A 20,317-nucleotide genomic window follows, 5' to 3' on the forward strand; every position below is an offset into this window, starting at 1 on the left:
AACCAAACTTTGCATGGGGTAACCTTTCCTCCAGGAGAAGGTTTTAAGGGACTGTGGGAGGGAAGAGATGAGAGACCGATGCCTCTCCCCGGGGCTGCACGGAGCTTGGCAGTGCGGGGAGAAGTGGCTTCTCCACCATTGCTGGAAGCATATGGAGGCCCCTCTCCAATATTGCAATTGACTTGAGGCCCAGCGGCTGACCAATGGGCGGGTGGGTTGCTGCTGGGGCTCGCTTTAGGCAGAGGGGGCGGGGCTGGTGTTACCACTCAGCTGCCACTTTGAAAAAATGTCTGGAAGGAGGCGCATCGGGGACCTGGATGTGAGAGTGGAGGGAGGAAGGGAATTAATGGAGGGTAGAACTGGTCTGGGCGGGCTGGACCATTGGGAGCGAGTGGGGGGGAGGGCAGGATTGGAGGGGGGCTAGATTGTTGGGGAACACGTCAGTGAGAGGGCAGGACTGGGGGGCTGGATCGTTGGGGGGCGAGCTGGTCTGGGGGGGCTGGACCATTGGGAGCGAGTGGGGGGAGGGCAGGATTGTGGGGGGTGGGGCTGGACCATTGGGAGTGAGTGGGGGGAGGGCAGGATTGTGGGGGTGGGGCTGGAACATTGGGAGTGAGTGGGGGGAGGGCAGGATTGTGGGGGTGGGGCTGGAACATTGGGAGTGAGTGGGGGGAGGGCAGGATTGTGGGAGGTGGGGCTGGACCATTGGGAGCGAGTGGGAGGAGGGCAGGATTGTGTGGGGGGTGGGGCTGGACCATTGGGGGTGAGTGGAGGGAGGGCAGGATTGTGGTGGGTGGGGCTGGACTGTTGGGGGTGAGTGGGGGGAGGGCAGGATTGTGGTGGGTGGGGCTGGACTGTTGGGGGTGAGTGGGGGGAGGGCAGGTTTGTTGTGGGTGGGGCTGGACCATTGGCGGTGAGTGGGGGGAGGGCAGGATTGTGGTGGGTGGGGCTGGACCATTTGGGGTGAGTGGGGGGAGGGCTGGATTGTGGTGGGTGGGGCTGGACTGTTGGGGGTAAGTGGGGGGAGGGCAGGATTGTGGTGGGTGGGGCTGGACCATTGGGGGTGAGTGGGGGGAGGGCAGGATTGTGGTGGGTGGGGCTGGACCATTGGCGGTGAGTGGGGGGAGGGCAGGATTGTGGTGGGTGGGGCTGGACCATTGGGGGTGAGTGGGGGGAGGGCAGGATTGTGGTGGGTGGGGCTGGACTGTTGGGGGTGAGTGGGGGAGGGCAGGATTGTAGGGGGGTGAAGGAAGTGGGGCTGGACAATCCTGCAGAGAATGAGTGAGAAATGAAGCCCATGGCGGAGGGCAGGTCTCCTTTGAGGAGCACTGGCCCAAGGGGCAGCACTGGATGATGCTGGGGTGGGTGAGAAATTAATCCAAGGCGGGGGGATCCCTCAAATCTGGGCACTGGTCATGGGTTTGATACTGGATGATCCTGGGAGTGGGGGGTGGTGAGAGATGCAGTCCATGGAAGGGGCAGCTGGTCAAGGGGGTGGTGTTGGAGGAGGGGCTATAGAGGTGTCAGCAGGCTCAGGTAGTTGATTAATAGTTTCATCAAAAAAGATGAGAGAAGAGTTCGAGGTGTCACCTTGAAATCTCTCAGATTCAGTAGGGCCAGCCCCATGGATTGAGGCATCCCTATACTCAGCTCTTGGATGAGAATCTGCAGACCCAGCATGCCTATCCCCTACTTCCCTACCAAAAAAACCATGAGCTTCTACAAGGATAATTAGCAAAAATACCATCTGATAGGAAGCAAAACATTGCACTGTTGAAGAGGGGCCTCCATACGCTTCCAGCAATGGTGGGGAAACAAGCCATGGTGATTTGGGGGCTCTCCCTTCCACTGCGCTTTTAACGGCCCCAAGACTCATGACATGGGAAGAAAACAGAAACAGTTTCTATTGTGACTGTTGTATCTCAGTTTGCCAAGTCAAATAGCTCTGATTCTCAACATTGCAATGCTTCTTTCTTGAGTCAGAGATTTTGCTTTATGCAGCAGTAGAAAAGCATGGGGGTCTTCCATAACGGCCAGATGTCAGGCACTGGCAGCTGCGGTGTGGCTGTAGGCTGTCAGGACCAGCTTCTGTTTTTCTTCGGTTGTTACTTCGGTTTCCCGGGCAATGCCAGGTAAGTCCAGCTAGTTGTGAATAAAAGAAATCTCCTACATTCTATTTGTCAGTCTTAGGACTCATCTAGACTACGGGGAACAGTCAAAAGAGGATATGCAATTCCGCGGGAATTTGCATATCTTCTTCTGATTGCACTTTCGAAAGTGGAGCTTTTGAAAGTTAAAGTAGTTAAGAAGCGGCTTTTTGGCGAACCCCCCTTGTCGAAAAGCAGCATAATCCTCCTTTTTTGAGGAAGAGAGGCTTTTTGATGGGGGGGGGGGGGGGGCGTTCGCCGAAAAAGCTGAATCTTAACTACTTTCCCGTGGAATTTGCATATCTTCTTTCAACCGTTTCCCATAGTCTAGATGAGCCCTTAGAGTCCAGCCTGACAGTCATGGAACAAACTCTAGAGGCACAATCCAACTTGGATCACTACCTTAGGGTACGTCTAGACAGCGGCGCAAGTTTGGGATACTTCTGGTATCTCAAAATAGCTATTCGGTGTCTTTTGAGCAAGACCATTATTTCAAAATTTAGTGGGCTTGCTATTCTGACGTCTCTGTAACCCTCATTCTATGCAGGTTTAGGAATGTTTCAGAGTAGTGGTTTATTTCAAAATTTGGCACTGGAAGACAGCTAAGCTATTTCTGTTTCATAAGATTGGAGCTATGAAATAAGCTATTTCATAATTAGATTGAAATGAGATATGCAATGTGCACAGCTCAAATTGCGTATCTTATTCTGAGCTAATGTTGCAGTGTAGATGCCCCCTTACAAAGTGGCACATGAATTTACAATTAAAAATTAAGGAACTACAATGATTTTTTCAGACTATACACAGTGACTATTACACAGATATATGTTCTAATCTGGTACCTACAACCTGTGCTTTGTTCTCTATTGTGTGCAGTTACTTTTAAATATTTTAAATCATTCATGTGAATAAAAGCATATTGCAAAAACAAACAAGAGCCCAGGGTTTGCTGTCAGTGGATCATCTAGAAAAGTTGGGATGTAATCAGTTTTATGGCCTTGGGCTAAATTCAGGTTGTTTTATGCATATGAATCATCAATCTTAGAGAAGTAAATTAGCCTACCTGTGTGTGCACACGCTGAGATCAATTTATCAAGGGTCATGGGAGAGCCTACATACTGGCAATTTTAAAATCAAGACGGGTTGTTTTTCAAAAAGATCTGTTCTGGTAATTATTTGGGAGGAGATGTATGGCCTTTGTTATACAAGCAGGTCAATCTCCATAATCACAATTGTGCCTTCTAGCCTTGGAATCTATAAAGAATTTGAACCTCTGCATTTAAGGCCTCTTTGTGGCTAATGGGGATAGATCTTGACATTTTAAACTAATAATTTAAAATCTGAATAAAAATGTTACAGCCTGGGTCTGGGTGACAGTCCCATCATGTGAGTTGCTTCCTTAACCATCCTCTATTTTCTGTTCTGGAACATCCTAAGCATGTAAACAATTGCCCCATGTACATAGGCTGAGTCACTGCTTGTCTCTTAGAGCCATTTCACAAAAGGAACAATAATAAAAAAAAAAATCAATACCACTCTCAATGAACCCAAAGTCCAATAGGGACCTAGGTAACCAATTTAAATACACAGGTTGTCTTGGTTAGTACCCAGTGTATTTACTTTTCTCATGCTTCAGTCCCACTCCCCCCAAAAGTAAATCAATAAATTATCTGTGAAATGAAGGACTATGCATAATGGTTTAAAAAATACAAGGCTGCCCAAAACCACTGAGGAAAATAAGAAAACGAAAACTGGCTATAACCTGAGATCTCTGTTAAGGCCCATATCATATCCCCTGCCTACAGAGTTGGACGTGACCTTGTCATAGAGCAGGGGTGAGGAACCTAAGGACCAAGAGCCAGCTGCAGCCTCTGGGTTGCCTAGATCTGGCCCCTGAGGCTTATGGCCTCCCGCATCATTGGGGAGCCCATGATGGCACTCCCACCTCCCTCCCCCGCTGCCTCCCCACAACCCTCAGCCCCCGACTGCTTTTTCAGTGGGTCAGCGGCCCCTGGCCCAAAAAAGGTTCCCCACCCCTATTATAGAGGAAGAGAAGAGACGGACTGCCTTCATGTTAGTATCCCCCATTTCCATCAGTGCTACAGAAATACCTTTATCAGTATTCAATGTAAAGTAGACTCAATGGATGAAGAGGGAATTTAAGTCTGGTAGGCCAGTTATTCTCCATTTTTCTCTTCAACATCCTTCAGAAAAATGAGATTAATGCTGTCTGTTAATGCTGCCTGTTACTCCTGAAGCCCAGGATTGCAAGGTGGTAGGGAAGAAGAGAAATTGGAGGCACAGGTTCTTTGTAGGGATGTGGATTTTGGGAGGGCTGCAGGTTATTCATGATGCTTCCTTCTCATTCTGCAAAGGAAAGAGCCCACATCCCAGTGAAAGTTGGAGGAAACTCCACAAGTGCACACTCCATGAGTTTCTAACACACAGTAAAAGACTAACCTGTTTACTGGACAATTTGCTCCCAGATTCTGAGATTAATAAAGTATGTTTTCTTGAAAACCTTTTTAATGGTAATAAAGTTTGCCACTGTGGATTTCAATGATCAACCTGGATCTATTCTTTTGTCTTGACATTGATCCTGCCATTGTCTTTGTAAAATCCTGTCTAAGAACTTTGATTAGAATAGCTGGTACACCTCCATAGAGAAAATTAGCTCATGGGCATGAATATTAACTGCTTTGTGAGGAGGGGGGGAATAATTTTTAAACATCTGATTTTCCCTGATGCCAGAACATGTCTCGGTTACCTGAGAACCCAGAGCTCCCTGGCATTGAGGTAATCAGCACTACAATGACATCTGCCTCCTGCCTACCATGCTATCAAATTTTAAACCTTTGCATAATGCTGTGAGATGGTACTGAAAAACAGAGGCAAGTCTTGAAGCCACTCATATGGATGTGTAAGGTTCACCAAGTGTAAACATTGTACAGTGGAAATAATCCCCACATAATCTAGATGTCATATCAGTGGTGGGTCTCTGGAGAGGAATCGGAAGGAACAAAAGTGGGCATGGCCCAGAGATGGGGAGTATGATTAGTAGATTTATACAGAAGATAAAACCACATGCCTAAAACCCTGAATAGGTGAAGAGCAGCAATGTATGTCTAATGGAAAGCATAATTTTATATTTATTTTAATTATTTAACAATTCTTTTGTTTTTATATCATCAATCTTATTCTAGAGAGATTAACTAGCATTCCCTCATAACAGTGCCCTTTATAGATTTTAAATTTAGGTTCTATCCCTCAACTATATGAAAACAATAGTTGGATCTTTTTCAAGTATTTGGCTCCATCAATTTTTTTTCTTGAACTGTTTTATTTCTATGACGTGATAAAAAAAGGCATGAGGGATGTTGACAAACCAGTGAATCAAAATAATCATTACTACATATCTCAGTCTCAGTGGGGTAGCCATGTTAATCTGTAACTGAAAAAAAATTAAAAAACAACTAAAGGTCGACAAGCACCTTAGCAACTAAGAAAAATATGTATATAGCATCATGAGTTTTTGTGAGCACAACCCACTTCTTCAGATGAACGGAGCAAGGGGTCCAAAGGTACAAATAAATAGCATAAAAAGGGGAGATGGGGAGGGAAAGGAGAAAAAAAATCTTGCCAGCTACAGTGTCTGTGCTAAATGAGACTAATAGAGTGTATTGCAAGTGCCTGATACTTAGCTTTTGATGTCATTTGGGTGTTGAATATAACAGTCCATCCAGTTTAAGTCTTTGCTCAAACCTTTGGTCAAATGCGCCAAATTTGCATATGAAGGCAAGTTCTGCAGTTTTTTCTCCAGCTGGTTTTTGAAATTTCTTTGTAAGAGCACAGTCACTTTTAAATCCATTAATAAGTGCCCGGGCAAACCTATATATCTTAGGTTTGCCCAGCATCACATAGTGTCATTTTCATAAGGTCAGGAAGCCAATAATAGCCATTTCATGCCTTCAGAGCTTCAAAGACTCGTAGAAGAATAGGTTTGATAAAAATACTAAGACTTCCCTCATTTTATTGATATGCCTGAAATTTCCTCCTCTCTTAAAAGGCTGTATGCTGAGAAATCATTTCACTAATTGTTTCAGGTGCAAAAAAAGCTTTAACAAAATTAAATAAATACTTTTTACCTAAAAGGCCAGAGACCCTATTCTGCTCCAACTGAAGTCAATAAAAAAAAATCTATCCTTAAAGGTAAGAAGAAGCAGGGTGTAAATCTTACTTACTATTCAAAAGAGGTGTCCTGTTGATTTCCATGGAGCTATCTATATGAGGAAGACAAACACAAGACAGTGCTAATTCTCATGGGTGTTTCGTATGATGCAAGCAGTGTTGGTTAAATCAAATAAGTTCTTCTGCTACGCATATTTGATCACAGACACTTACCCACTTTTACTTTCTTACATACAGAGGGGCTGCATCTAGACTGGCAATTTTTTCCGCAAAAGCACGTGCTTTTGCACAAAAACTTGCCAGCTATCTACACTGGCCACTTGATTTTGTGCAAAAGCACTGATGTTCTACTGTCCAAAATCAGTGCTTCTTGCACAAATGCTTTGATGTTGCCATTTGGGCAAAAGCCCTTTTCCGGAAATGTTTTTGCGCAAGAGGGCCAGTGTAGACAGCTAAAAATTGTTTTGCGCAAAAAAGCCCCGATGGCAAAAATGGCGATTGGGGCTTTCTTGCGCAAAACCGCGTCTAGATTGGCACGGACGCTTTTCTGCAAAAAGTGCTTTTGTGGAAAAGCATCCGTGCCAATCTAGATGCTCTTTTCCGCAAATGAAAATCATGCCAGTCTAGACGTAGCCCCAGGGATTAAAATGCTTTAACCATCTGCTGAGTTTTTTTGTATTGTTCTTTTTATTATAAAATCACAGAATATTGGGCTTGTACAGTTCTTTAAACCTACAGGAGACACTTGAATAATAGTGGGATAGTAATGCATATATGTTCAGAAAACAGGAATCTGCATACCATTTAGCTATTGAGAAATAATCTTAACATAATTGTGGAAACCCATACTCATCAGCCAGCATATGTCTACACAACAGGACTGAAGTGGAATTAAACTATGTGACTTTAGCTACATCAATTGCATAATGAAAGTCGAAATGGCTTAATTTGTTTTTTGGCGCTGTCTACACACTCTTCCTTCGACTTCCCTTACTACTTGTAAAATAGGGGTTACAGAAGTTGGAGTAAGAAGTCCTCCATCTTGACATTATTTCAAAATAATGCCTTGCTGTGTAGACAAGCTCTTTGTTATTTTGGAATAATGTCAGCCCTAGAGTGCAGAAAGAGGCATAAAAGAGACATAAGAGTACTGCTATAGGTCAATCACTGTGCAATATCCCTGCATTCTGACAGTCTGAAATAGTTCAAGTTCAATATAATAACTTACAAATAATACAGGTAAATATTTTTTTTTCATTACCACCCTAAATATAATTATTTTGTAAATAAACCTCTTTCTTCTCTTTTCCCATCCTTCGGCCTGATACTTTAATCTTTATACAGGCTATGGTTTTTCTCCCCTAGTACACAGTGTCCTAATGTCTCTCTCTCTCTCTCTCTCTCTCTCTCTCTCTCTCTCTCTCTCATAGCTAGATAGAGGAGGTGTATAGAGACAGATAGATAAACAGACAGGCTGCATCTAGATTGGCATGATTTTCTGGAAATGCTTTTAACGGAAAAGTTTTCCATTAAAAGCATTTTCGGAACAGAGCATCTAGATTGGCATGGATGCTTTTCCACAAAAGCACATCTAGACACGCTTTTCCGCAAAAAAGCCCCAATCACCATTTTTTGTGATTGGGGCTTTTTTTGTGGAAAACAAATCTGAGCTGTCTACACTGGCCCTTTTGCGCAAAAGCTTTGCGCAAAAGGGACTTTTGCCCGAACAGGAGCAGCATAGTATTTGCGCAAGAAGCACTGATTTCTTACAGTAGGAAGTCAGTGCTTTTGCAGAAATTCAAGCGGCCAGTGTAGACAGCTCAGTGTAGACAGCTCAGCTGGCAAGTTTTTCCGCAAAAGCGGCTGATTTTCCGGAAAAAATGGCCCGTCTAGACACAGCCACAGAGTGCGTGTGAGGGAAAGCATGCAAGCCAGCCGCACTCTGGCCTCTGCGACAGCCCCGCAGCCTGTGCATGGCAGCGGGCTGCAGGGAGCACAGCGGGCAGGGTGCAAAGGGAGTGACTAGCAGAGAAGCAGACCTAGGCCATGGCTTTGAAGATTTCAGACAATGAACCCCAGACCATGCAGGGGGGAGGGGGGAGGGAGATAGTTAACAACGCCCGCAAGCTCCACCCACTGGGGCAGCTGGGGGGGGGGGCTTTCCCCTGAGGACTGAAAAGCACGCCCTGCCAGGGCTCTCAGCACCCACGCTACTAGCGGCCCCGGGTTCCTATTCACCAACTACGTCACCAGCGCTGGCTCCGCTGGGCAGCCAGCGGAGAATGCTCGAGCCGCGCTGTTTGCGCAGCTACGGTAGCCCGGCCTCCCCGCGCTGTGACCTATCCACAGAAGCCAGCGTACGCAGAGCGCGTTGCCGTTGCTTGGCAACCAGCGCCGGCGGCGGCTACGAAGGGGCCCGGCGCGGCCTGTGGGCTTGGCGCCGAGAGAGAGGGGGGGGGCGGGATTGGCTGTTGGGTTTTTTTAAAAAAAGCTCGCGGGCCGCTTCCCGAGCGCGCGGCTGCGGGGTTCCCCGGAAGCGCCCCCCCGCCCTGTCGTGCCGTGTGGAGCCCTCTCTGGGGGGCGGGGAGCAGCCCCCCCCCCGCTGTAAGCCTGCCCCCGGGGCGATCTTGCTTCGTTTTTGGCTTGAGACCCTCCAGCCGAGGCAGAAATCAAGGGGGGTGCCAGTGCCCCCAAAGGCTGGGGGCTGAGCGCAGCTGGCAGGCAGGAGACCCCCCCCCCCGCTGGGAGATTGACTTTTGGGGTGTCTCCACACTAGAGGGGAGCCCCCCCCAGCCCTGCAGCATGGCCCATGCTCGCATCTCCGCTAAGCTGCCTCCTGACATCGACCCCACCAAAGCCCCCATTGCGTTTGGGGAGAGGGCCCTTCCTAAGCTGAATGAGGAGTTACAGTCCCCAGAGCTGCTGACCCGGCAGAGGGCACTGATGGCCCTGTGCGACCTGGTGCATGACCCCGAGAATGTCTACCAAGCAGTACAACTCGGTAAGTGATGCCGGGTGCCGCAGCGGCCCGGGATACCCGCCCCCGACGGCGTGCCTACACAGCACCCTCAACGCCAAGGCTATGTCTAGAGTGCAAGCCTCTTTCGAAAGAGAGCGTCTAGACTGCAGGCGGAACTTTCGAAAGAGCACGCCGCTTTTTCGAAAGAAAGCACCCAGTGAGTCTGGATGCTCTCTGTCGAAGAAGCCCTATTTACATTCAAGAACGCCTTCTTTCGAAAGCAGCACTTGCGAAAGAAGGCGTTCTTCCTCGTGAAATGAGGTTTACCGCCGTCGAAAGAAAAGCCGCGTTCTTTCGATTTAATTTCGAAAGAACGCGGCTGCAGTCTAGACGCAGGGGAAGTTTTTTCGGAAAAAGGCTACTTTTCCCAAAAAAAACCCCTGAGTCTGGACACAGCCCAAATGAGCCACCTAACTTATTTCGAGTGTATTTCGAAATAGCTTATTTCGTCATTTGGCGCTGTCTACACAGCACCAGATTTTGGAATATAGTGCTATTTCAAGCCGTCCCTTACTCCTTGTACAATGAGGTTTATAGGCATGGTGAAATAGTGCATCCAATATATTTCAAAATAGTAGTCATGTTCAAAAGACGTAGGGTAGCTATTTCAGAATACCTCTGGTATCCTGAAATAACTTTGCTGTGTAGACATACTGGGAGATGGGGTAAAGTACTGTTTGTTTCTTTATTATGTACAAGAGCCCTGTGAAGGTTTGTTCATTTTATTCCTTCTTGTTTTTAAACTTAGAAATACAAGGAACATCATGACTCAAGATTCCTCGGTTTAGCATTTTTTTTTAAAGTTGTAAGTAGCCCAGCTGAAAAAGACTTCCCTTGTCCATTGATTAGACTTTAAATTGCAGGGGATCTCAGATCTCTATTATCTTAATCCCACAAGTTTTCTTTTAGTGAATGAGCTTTCCAGGAGACACAAAGTAAGGGAGGCCTGACTTTCTAATAATGTAAAAAAGTAAACCATAATAAAAATTGCCTTGAAAAAGAAAAACCATTCAGACAAGCATGAAGCAAGAAAACAGGGCATCAACCCACTATTTTTTCTTTGTAGGTCATTTAAATTTTCTTTCTGCTGTGTGTCTGAAGGTGGGACTATTGTTCTCTGAGTCCCCAAGCATCCACGCTGTTCTGTGCAGTTGGCACATGGGTCAAATGTTTGCATCCATCACAAGTCCCACCTGTGCAGAATGCTTAACCAACAGTTCACATTGCAGGACTTGGGTCTATGCACTGAAAAACCTTTAAACATATAGAATAAAATAAATATTAATCTAAACTACCTTTAAGCTGTGTGGCCCTGAAGCTGCCCAGCAGACTATCAAAATCTTGCACTTTTTAGGTGCCCCTCCCCCTTCTGCCATGTTGCTCCTGCCTTCTGCTTGCTTGGAGCTTCCTGCTTCTTATGCAGATGGAGAGAGTGAAGGGAGTTGGGAGGAGGCAGGCGCAAATATCTGGGTGTCTCCCTTCCTCAAGCCCCCACCCCTGTACCCTGGGCATGCAGAGTTGGGAGTGGGGAGACGTCAGGGATCTGGAGTGAAACCGGGAGCTTGCTAGTGGCTGCAGCTGTGGCTGCTTTGGGTGGCCAGCTACTTAAAAGGGCAACTTACTTAAAGGGGCAACCCATGTCTATTTCTCACATAGGCTGTGTCTACATTGGTGCGATCTTGCGCCAAAGCGGCTGCTTTAGCGCAAAAACATGCTGCCTGTCTACAGTGGCGGGGAGTTGTTGCGCAAGAACACTGACTTCTAACTTGTGAAATCATTGCTTCTTGTGCAAGAACTATGATGCTCCCGCTCAGGAATAAGCCCTCCTGCACAACTGTTCTTGAGATCAACATTTAGTTTAATTGCACATTTTTAAAAACAAAAATCACATATTATTATTATTATTATTATTTTTAAATCATAAAATGTTATTGTAATGGAATTTTCTCGCAGAACCCTTATTTTCACTTCATGGAACCCTAGGGTTCTACAGAGCACCATTTGGGAAACACTAATATAAGCCATACAATCGTATCTGGTGTTAGTACTCTTCTTCTCTATTGCGTACCAATGGCTCTTATCTACCTCTTTTGACTATCCAGTCTTTAGGTACTTATAGACTGTTTTTCCTGTTACATTCCAGCTCGGCTTTTCCCTTGATATTTTTATACCCACTTCCTCTTCTTGTTTTCTCTCCCTCCCATTTTTTTTTCCTTTTCCTCCCCCCTTTCTCTCCTATTTATTTTAGTTCTGGACATCCAACACTCTGGTCATCTGAAGAAGTGTGCTGTGTGCAGGAAAGCTCATTATACCTTCTACATGTTTTGTTAGTCTTTAAAGGGCTACTAGACTATTTGTTGTTTTTTAAGTTTATCCTGTACAGAGCAACTCAGCTGCTCCCTGAAGAATTTGAGTTACATTAGTAGTGTAAGTTGAGTTGACGTAGTTTAGATATACTTACTGCAGAGTCCACGCTGTGCTGAGTTGACAGAAGAAACTCCCCCATCAACTCTCCTTACTCATTGGTGGGAGGGTAAGTGCTAGTCAATTTAGCAGGTCTTCACTAGATCAGCTAAACTAACCACTACTGGATCAGTCACTGCAGCATCGATCCACCCTGTCATACCGACAAGCCCTTTGTGTCATGCCATATCTCTCACACACACTTTGCCATACGCACATATACACTGTCTTTCACACTCCCCTCCCAACACATACTTGCATTATTATTATTGTTACTGCTTGATATTTCCTGCAATGCACATATTTTCGAAGTAATTTTATTCTTTGAAAGTATTTTTATTTGAATTTTTTTGGTCTTTGCATTTCATAATTTTTATTTCTCTCTTACACTTAAATCTTATTCTTTGAGTAATAGTTCTACAATGCCTAACCTTCCTTGGTGGAAGTAATTGTCCTTTTGGTATATGTTTGTCGTTTCTACTGGTGGTGCTCATACACATAGTACCTTGATGATTTGGTGCGTATAATAAAATTAATTCTGCACATGAATGGAAAAATTGGAACATCATCGAAATTGTATCTTAGTACCTGTTTTCCCAAGATTTGGATTGATATTTTCCCCTGGTGTGACCCGGTTGAGTTCCTGCTATAATAGTAAATTAAAAACAAACAAAAAACCATAACCATAAACAAAGCCCAATTCAGCTCTGGCACAATTCCATTAAATTCAGTCTTTTATGCATTTTCTTACACTCTGGTTTCTGCATACATATAGCTAGTTTATCTTAAACTAAGGAAGGAATATGCCTTAGTTCTGCCACCATTTCTGATCTCCATTCCCCATTGCTATTCTTGAAGTCCATCTCTGCTGGTATTTTCTTCAGCCAAGTATACTGGTCATTACCTTTGGAACCTGTCAAGTTATTTTTTAATCTCCCATGATTGCAAAGTTAATGTAAGACTCATATTCTGCCCTTGCTACCAGGTGAACTGCATGTCCTCCATCTCCAATCAATAATGGACTAATAAATCTATTGTCAAGAAGGAAATTAAGTTCATTTCTTCTTCACATAACTTCTCCTTAGGCTATCTTTGAAGAAAGTTAAGGCATATATTTATGCCCCAATACTGCAAACACACATGTTCTTAGTTTTTATCACATGAGTATCTCCAGTGACTTAAGTGCTGCATTTCTCAAACTGGGTGTCACAGATTGTGGCAGCTGGTTGAGCACCCAACTCTGAAAGCAGCACCACTACTAGCAGTAGTGCAGACATAAAAGTGGCATCATGAGTGGAGCTTGAACTGCTGGCTGGGAATGCTAGCCCCCAGCTTTGCCTCTTGTGCCTATTGCTCTGCTTTTTTAGTGCTCCCACCCCCAGAACCCAGAGCTATGTGATGTGGCCTCAGTCCCAGAGCCACTGCACAAGGGGAGCTACATAGAGGCTTTGGAGGCAGAGTATGGGTGGGGCCAGGCCAGGCCTGGCTGTTTGGAGAGGCACAGCTTCCCCAGTCTCTGATACCTGCCACCCATCTGTAGTATGGTATGATGTGTGGCGGGGAAGGAGATTGGTCATCACAGCCCTTCAAAGAGGGTTTAGCAAAAAGGTTTGAGAACCCCTGCTTTAGCGGCATAACTTCTGTGCAGTTGGACACTTACTTCTACAAACTTCAGGGGGGCTTTACATCCACATGGAGTCCCACTTGTGCAGAATATATTTGCCTGATTAGAACCTTAGCTAGCGTAGAACATAGAAGCCTAATTGCTTATGTCCTAATCCAGTGCCCACTGAAATTAAGTCTTTCCATTATCTTCATTGGGTTTTGAATCATGCCATTGGCAATGCTAGCTGTTTATGAACATTACAGCAATAACTCATAAAATAAAGTTGTGACATTTCAACGTTGAGAGTATTTGTGGGGCAGCCTTTTTGGTGGTATATCTCCAGCTTTGGAAATCACTTTCTTTCTCTATGTGTCAGAACCAGAGTTTGACCCAATCAATGTGATTTTAATATACGACCTCTTAAGAAAAAAAATGTTAAAAATTATCTATTCTGTCTCTCAGGATTCCTGGATAACCTGAAAAATTTGCTTCTAGACCAGGATAGCACTGTTCGACAAAAAACAACTGAAGTCCTTTATGTAATGGCTACTCATACTGTTGGCAGGTAAGTATATTCCCAGAGTTTATGGGATGATAATGGAGAATGGTGAGGGTAGCTGAGGTTTTAGTGAAGAATATTCAGCAGCAGTTTCTGTTCCAAGTTGCATCAAGGTTTAGAACAGAATGTCAATGAGATTATTATACATTGATAGGATTTATGAATTTTATTATGCATTTATCCACCATAAACCCAGCTTTTGGTTTGTAGGAATGGTTTTATAGAAAATGGAGTCATTCCTGCCCTGTCCCAGCTCTTGAATGATCCAGAGGATATCTGCCGAAGAAACATGCACCGAGCATTTAAAATGATGTCAGAATTGCCGACAGGTAGGATTTGTTAAAAATTCAAACTATTTATTTCATATGGATTCATAAGGTACATTGGCATCTTAATCTTTCTAGGTTAATTTAAGTATGCATTTCAAATGATTAAATATGTAAGGAGGCTAAAGCAGACAGCTGAATGTACCTTATTCCCAAAATAATTTACAGCTTTAATTTTTTCAGTTATCTTAAAATTTTATTCATGGGAAGTAATTTTGTTTATTCTCTCTGATCTTATTTTCTTTACTTAGTGTGGCATTTTATTTTTGTAAATTGTCATTATGTTTCATCTGAAGACTTTAAAACAATGTCTTGCTTCTTTTGAGTGAGGGACAATTATACTTCATGTTGATGCTGTTCTCACATTAAAATTGTTTGTAGGTTATGCAATAGAGTGAATTCCTACTTTTAAAAGATAAAAGCTCACTTAGTTCACAGATTATGTTGAAACATGAGTTTCTGTTGTAATGTGTCAGAGAATAGCAACATGTTCTTTTTTTCTTTTGTGGGCTGATCTTGCAAACTCTTATTCAGATGAATGATGTTGCACTAAAAAGATTCCTTATTTTTTTTTCCTATCAGGGGATACCTCTCTCTTAATAATAGGGGACTGACTTTGTTTACCATTCTATTTCCCATATGCTATTCTGGCTGTTTATAGGGGCTATACAAGAAATGTGAGAAGCTCAGGGCAAATTTCCTCAGTGCGAGGGCAGTGCAAATCCTTTGTATAAATATGTCACCTTCACCCAACTCTTAAGACCTGATTAGGGAGTATATTGGTGGCAGAAGGAGCGCACATCAGGGTTCTGGGTTGTAGTGTCTAACCCTATAGCAGTTTGAAATTGGAATCCATAGGGTGCAACATGACTGCACTTTTGCCCTGCCACCAACCATTTTGGGCTGCATCTTTCAGGAAGTGGAGTGCAGAATTTAACCCTAGCAGTTCAATACAAAGAATCTGTCTGACAATAGTGTGATAATTTATTATACTTTTAAAATGTTTTCTTAACTAAAAATTTATATAGTTAAAGTATTCTGTCTTTTTACCTTAAGATTTGGTCCTAATTTTTAGTCTTTTTTCCTCACTTTTTAAAAATACTGATTTCTTTGTCAGCTCAGAAGTACAACAGAATCTATGGAAAACGTTCATTTAAAATAATTATATGAAGACACAAGTGAAAACATTCCAAATTTCAAGTGGAAAACTGTCATTATGTTAGTGGTGCTTAAAAGAGATTGAGTGAATGTTTAAAGATTGGTGAGTGAGCAGGTTTGAACTATAGAAAAAAGCTTGTACATGAGTGCAGACCATTGTGAAATCAGAGGTGAATAAATCAGTATATAGCCAAACAATCCAGTGAGAAAAACAAAGATAAACAACAATTTCTATGTGATTACCACATAGAAATGGAAGATCACATATCTATCTGATGAAAGGGTTTTCAAGAACAGTAATTTAACATTTTTTCTGCATTATTCTGTTCTATCAGTCATTCTGTGTAGACTTTTAAATTTAATGAGAAGGTGGCTTGCAGTGTGATTTTTTTTTTTTTGTATGTCTTGATCTAGTAGGGTACTCATTCATTTAGCTCAGTAGTCAGGATGTTAAATAGCATTTTTAGGCACTTATGAGAAAAGAAGAGGTCACAGGAAGAAATTATGCCACTAGGTTCACAGCAGAATTATAGGTTTTAAGAATTGCCATCAAGCCTAGTAGACCTAAAATTGAACATATTACTTGTGCATTTATTTTCAAGAATGTCCCTTTGTTCTTCCTGTGACTGACTGTTCTTCAAAACTGACTGTACAGCCAGTTCCTGTGTTGTGAATGGTTGACTTATGACCGTTCGCAGTTACGACCAACGCTGTCATAAATGGCAGACCTCGAGTTACGAACACGATCTGTGCTTACGAACAGCGCGGTCACATGTAACTCAGTGGGGTCCGACTTACGAACGAACCGAGTTACATCAAATTGCTTGGTCCGTAACCGGTTCGTAAGTCAGGAGGAGGCTGTATATTGAAATCTTAAAGGCAAGGATGCTTTTCAGAGCAGGATGGTCTAACAAACAGCAGCGTAAATGGACATTAACATGTAATTACATAAACACTTTACATTGCCACAGCAATAAAAAAGGGCTTTAGTATTTATGAAAATCACACCTTTTTCATATGTAGTGTTTTTTAACCATACTGCCAGGAATGTCCTGCAGAATATAATGATAGTGTGCCATATATTGTAAGTTAAGTGTTTTCAAATGGCATGAATTATTATTATTACTGAATTTACTGCAGGATTATCCATTAGAAAAGTTTGAATGTAAACAGTATTACAATCTTCATTTTAGAAAAATATTCGTGAATATTTTATGGCAAGGATTTCAGTGGGTTTGAAGACATGTCTGACTTACCCACAGTCATAAACCTTATTGGAGCTGGTGAGTGTGAGTGCCACCTTTCAACTAGGATAAACAAGGACTTAAGCTCCGTTTCAGAGTAAGATGAAGCAATAGGAGTATCCATGGAAAACACAAGCCACATACACCTGTCAGAATCTGAACTATGTAGGTGGAGTAGTTTTCATTTCTTTAGAGTGTATATTCATCACTATTTTCATGACTTTATTTTTTTTTATAAAAGACAAAGTGAAAAATACAAAATAGGTTGTTGATCTACTTGGCAACACAGACAAGCATCATCATACACTTTATGGGGTCCTCAAAAGACATGTAAATTTTACAACTCAAGGCTAGATAATACTACAAGGACAGTTACAGTGATCAAATAGGCAAAAACCTGTATACATATGACCAAGGAGGGATGGAATGAAGGAAGAGTTAAGCCGAATGGAAGTGTGTCCATTAGCAATGTAAATATTTTTAATCCAAATAACTAAAAATGCATTCAAAATTTCAACCTATACTGTATGTTTTCTGTATATATTTCACTACCAAACATTTGAACAAGCTCTTTTTGTAATTTAGGTATGAAACTGTGACACATATGGTGCATGTCAAAGAAAGTTATTTTCTCAGCAAACACTAGGGTTACCAACTTTGTATTTAAAAAATAAGGGTCTGTTTTCTTAGCATCTCACCTCAGTCTTGCCTCTCAATATCATTATCATCATCATCATCAATTGTAAGCATTACTCACCTACATTTGCCAGAGCTATTTCTTGCTGTTTTCTGTAGCACTTAGCAACTCCCAATCTTGTAGTATAGAGATGAACATATAAGGGATGTCTCTTGTAATACCATACTGTTGGTAACCCTAGAAAACACTAATTTTAGCATGCATGATCTAAGCCGTGTGTACTTGGAGACCAGCCTGACTTATTCTGTAGGCAAAACTCTGGAATTCTTTGCCACTTCAGTATAGCAATCTGGAGATTCTGTGGCATCTTCAGATAATTTTCTAATGGAATATGAAAGTGAATAAAGACTGTAAATGAATAATACAATTAGCATATTATCCTTGATGTTAAATTTAGTTTACTTTATGCTGTCTAAATTTTCAGTGTAATGCAGAACTTTAAATTCAGAATTACAATTGTAATGTGTAAATTGGTGGGGGAAGCTGGAAATTTGGCAGCTAATGAAGGAATAATTCTTTCTGCAGTAGCAAGGTGTAAGAGGCAGTTTGGGATTGTAGGATAAACACTTTAGGTGTTTATTTCTGCTAAAGTCATAGAATCATAGAATACCAGAACTGGAGGGGACCTCAAAAGACCATCAAGTCCAGTTCCCTGTCTGGCCGCCCAGGTTTGTTTATTTACTGGCGGCTCCCCTGGGCTGCAAAGGATGAAACGGAACCAATGGGAGCCATGAGGCTCTGTGGTCGCGCGCCGGCAAATAAACAAACTAGGGCAGACAGTTAATGTGTTTCTGAGAGTGATTCCACGAAACACTTTCAGAAACTATGGTCTAGATCAGTGTTTCCCAATTGGTGCTCAGCGGAACCCTGGGGTTCCGCGGAGCACAACGAGGGGTTCCACGAAGATCCGGCGCTCCCCCGCCCCCTCTGAAAAAGAGAGAGAGCCGGCTAGCCAGCATGGAGCTGGTCCCGACCCCGCGTGCGCGTGCGTCCTCCCAGCCCGGCCCCAGAGCGTCTCTCCCCTGGACCTGTCCCTGCCATGCGCAACCTTCCCTGAAGGTGAGCACTGGCCCGGGAGCGCCGCAGATTGGCCGCCCGCGCTCTGGGGTGGGGGCGGGGCGCCAGCCCCGGGCACGTGGCACTTGGGGGGGGCGCCGGCCCCGGGCTCGTGGCGCTTGGGGGGGGCACCGGCCCTTAGCTCGTGGTGCTTGGGGGGGGCGCCGGCCCCGGGCTCACGGCGCTTGGGGGGGCGCCGGCCCCAGACTCGCGGCGCTTGGGAGGGGGCGCCAGCCCCGGGCGTGCAAGTGTCCCCGCCCTCTGGCGCCCGGCGGGCGAACGGCCACACCCCCTGGCGCCCAGCAACCTCCAGTGGTTGGGGACCACTGCACCAAAGGGACAGGGGTGGAGGAGAGACAAATGGCAGGGGGCCAAGCACAGACAATGAGGAAAAGGGCAGGAGGGGAGAGGAGGTGTCAGTGGGAGGGGGACAGGGTGATGCTGGGAGGGGAGAGGGTAAGAGCATTGGGGGCTAGAGGAGAGAAGGGGAGGTGCTGGGAGAAGGCTTGAAAGAAGGGGTGGGCATGAGGAAGGCTGGGTTGGAGCAAGTCATGTGAGAGGGCAGAGGGGCATGAGGGGAATGGGGGCAGAGGGTGGTAAGGGATGGGCATCAGGGAAAAATGGAACAAAGGGGGCAGGGGAAGTGAGGGAAGGGGGAGGCACCAGGAGGGTGCAGGGGTAAGAGAAGGTGCAGGTGCCAGGGGATTCTGGGCAGACACCTGCCTAGTAGAGGGACCACCATCAGAGGAGAGAGGTAGGGCAAGTTTGTAGAGGGAGGTGTTAGAAAAGGGGATGAGGAGGGGTAGCTCACATGATCAGAGTGGGGCTACTGGAGAAGCGGGCACAGGGGGGAGAGAAGGGCTGGTGGAGGGGGGCAGGTTGCAGGAGGGCTGAGGACAGTGGGAAGAGCAGGAGTCAGGACAGCAGAGGAGGGTGAGGAGTCGGGGGGCAGCAGGCACCAGGGGAGCTGACATGGCAGCAGAGGGAAAAGGTAAAGGTTTAAAAATATTTATTAATAACTTGGGTGGCACATCCAAACAAGCCACATGAACTCAATACTGGTGCACAACACAAAATTCATTTTGCTCATGTGAGGAAACTCTCAGTCTGTCTTCACTGGTTGTTTCCTGTGCAAGAAAATCTTGCGCAAGTGTTCTTGTGCAAGAACACATCCACTCTTCCATGTGCGAGCTGTGCTTTTGCACAAGAGCATCTATGGCAGTGTAGACATTCTCTTGTCCAAGAAAGTGCCGATGACCATTTTAGCCATAGGGCTTTCTTGCGCAAGAAATTCATGTTGCCTGTCTACACTGGCCTCTTGCGCAAGAATAGTTGCTCAAAAGGGTTATTCCTGAGCGGGAGCGTCGTAGTTCTTGCGCAAGAAACTCTAATTTCATACATGAGAACGTCAGTGTACTTGCGCAAGAACTCCCCGCCAGTGTAGACAGGCAGCAGATTTTTGCGCAAGAGCGGCCGCTTGGCGCAAGATCGTGCCAGTGTAGACACAGCCAAGGGGAGGGAGGAAGGCAGAGGCAGGGAATCAGCACTGGCTCAGCATGTCTACATGGTTTGGGGGAAGGTGCAGGAAACTGAGCTCAGCTGGGTTGCAGAGTGGAGAGGTCTGGGGAGCTGGGCTGGGCGGTGGGGTGGGGTGGTGTGTGTGTGTGTGTGTGTGTGTGTGTGTGTGTGTGTGTGTGTGTGTGTGTGTGTGTGTGTGTGTGTGTGTGTGTGTGTGTGTGTGTGTGTGTGTGTGTGTGTGTGTGTGTGTGTGTGTGTGTGGAGCTCAGAGCTCAGTTTGTCTGCAGGAGGAGGGAAGTGCCGGGAACCGGGGCTAGACTCAAGGGGAGGGAGGGA

General features: G+C 44.7%; 1 protein-coding gene and 1 long non-coding RNA gene across 3 annotated transcripts in view; one reads left to right on the forward strand and one right to left on the reverse strand.

The window, feature by feature from the left end:
• Positions 1-4,262: 4,262 nt before the first annotated feature.
• Positions 4,263-8,794, reverse strand: LOC142818459 (uncharacterized). Its single transcript, XR_012895935.1, has 3 exons — positions 8,574-8,794; positions 6,389-6,427; positions 4,263-4,514 (listed from the first exon to the last, which is right to left on the reverse strand). It is a non-coding gene; the product is annotated as an uncharacterized LOC142818459 (long non-coding RNA).
• Positions 8,795-8,804: 10 nt separating this feature from the next.
• LOC106732182 (radial spoke head 14 homolog) overlaps positions 8,805-20,317 on the forward strand; it is a 212,435-nt gene continuing 200,922 nt past the window's right edge. For both annotated transcript variants that reach the window (XM_075898001.1, XM_075898002.1), the window contains exons 1-3: positions 8,805-9,336; positions 13,886-13,988; positions 14,193-14,311. In XM_075898001.1, the coding sequence (XP_075754116.1) occupies positions 9,138-9,336; positions 13,886-13,988; positions 14,193-14,311 (421 nt within the window). In that variant the 5' untranslated portion in view covers positions 8,805-9,137. The remainder of the gene's footprint in view (positions 9,337-13,885; positions 13,989-14,192; positions 14,312-20,317) is intronic.

Source organism: Pelodiscus sinensis, chromosome 15 (genome assembly GCF_049634645.1).
Source record: "Pelodiscus sinensis isolate JC-2024 chromosome 15, ASM4963464v1, whole genome shotgun sequence".
NCBI lineage: Eukaryota > Metazoa > Chordata > Testudines > Trionychidae > Pelodiscus > Pelodiscus sinensis.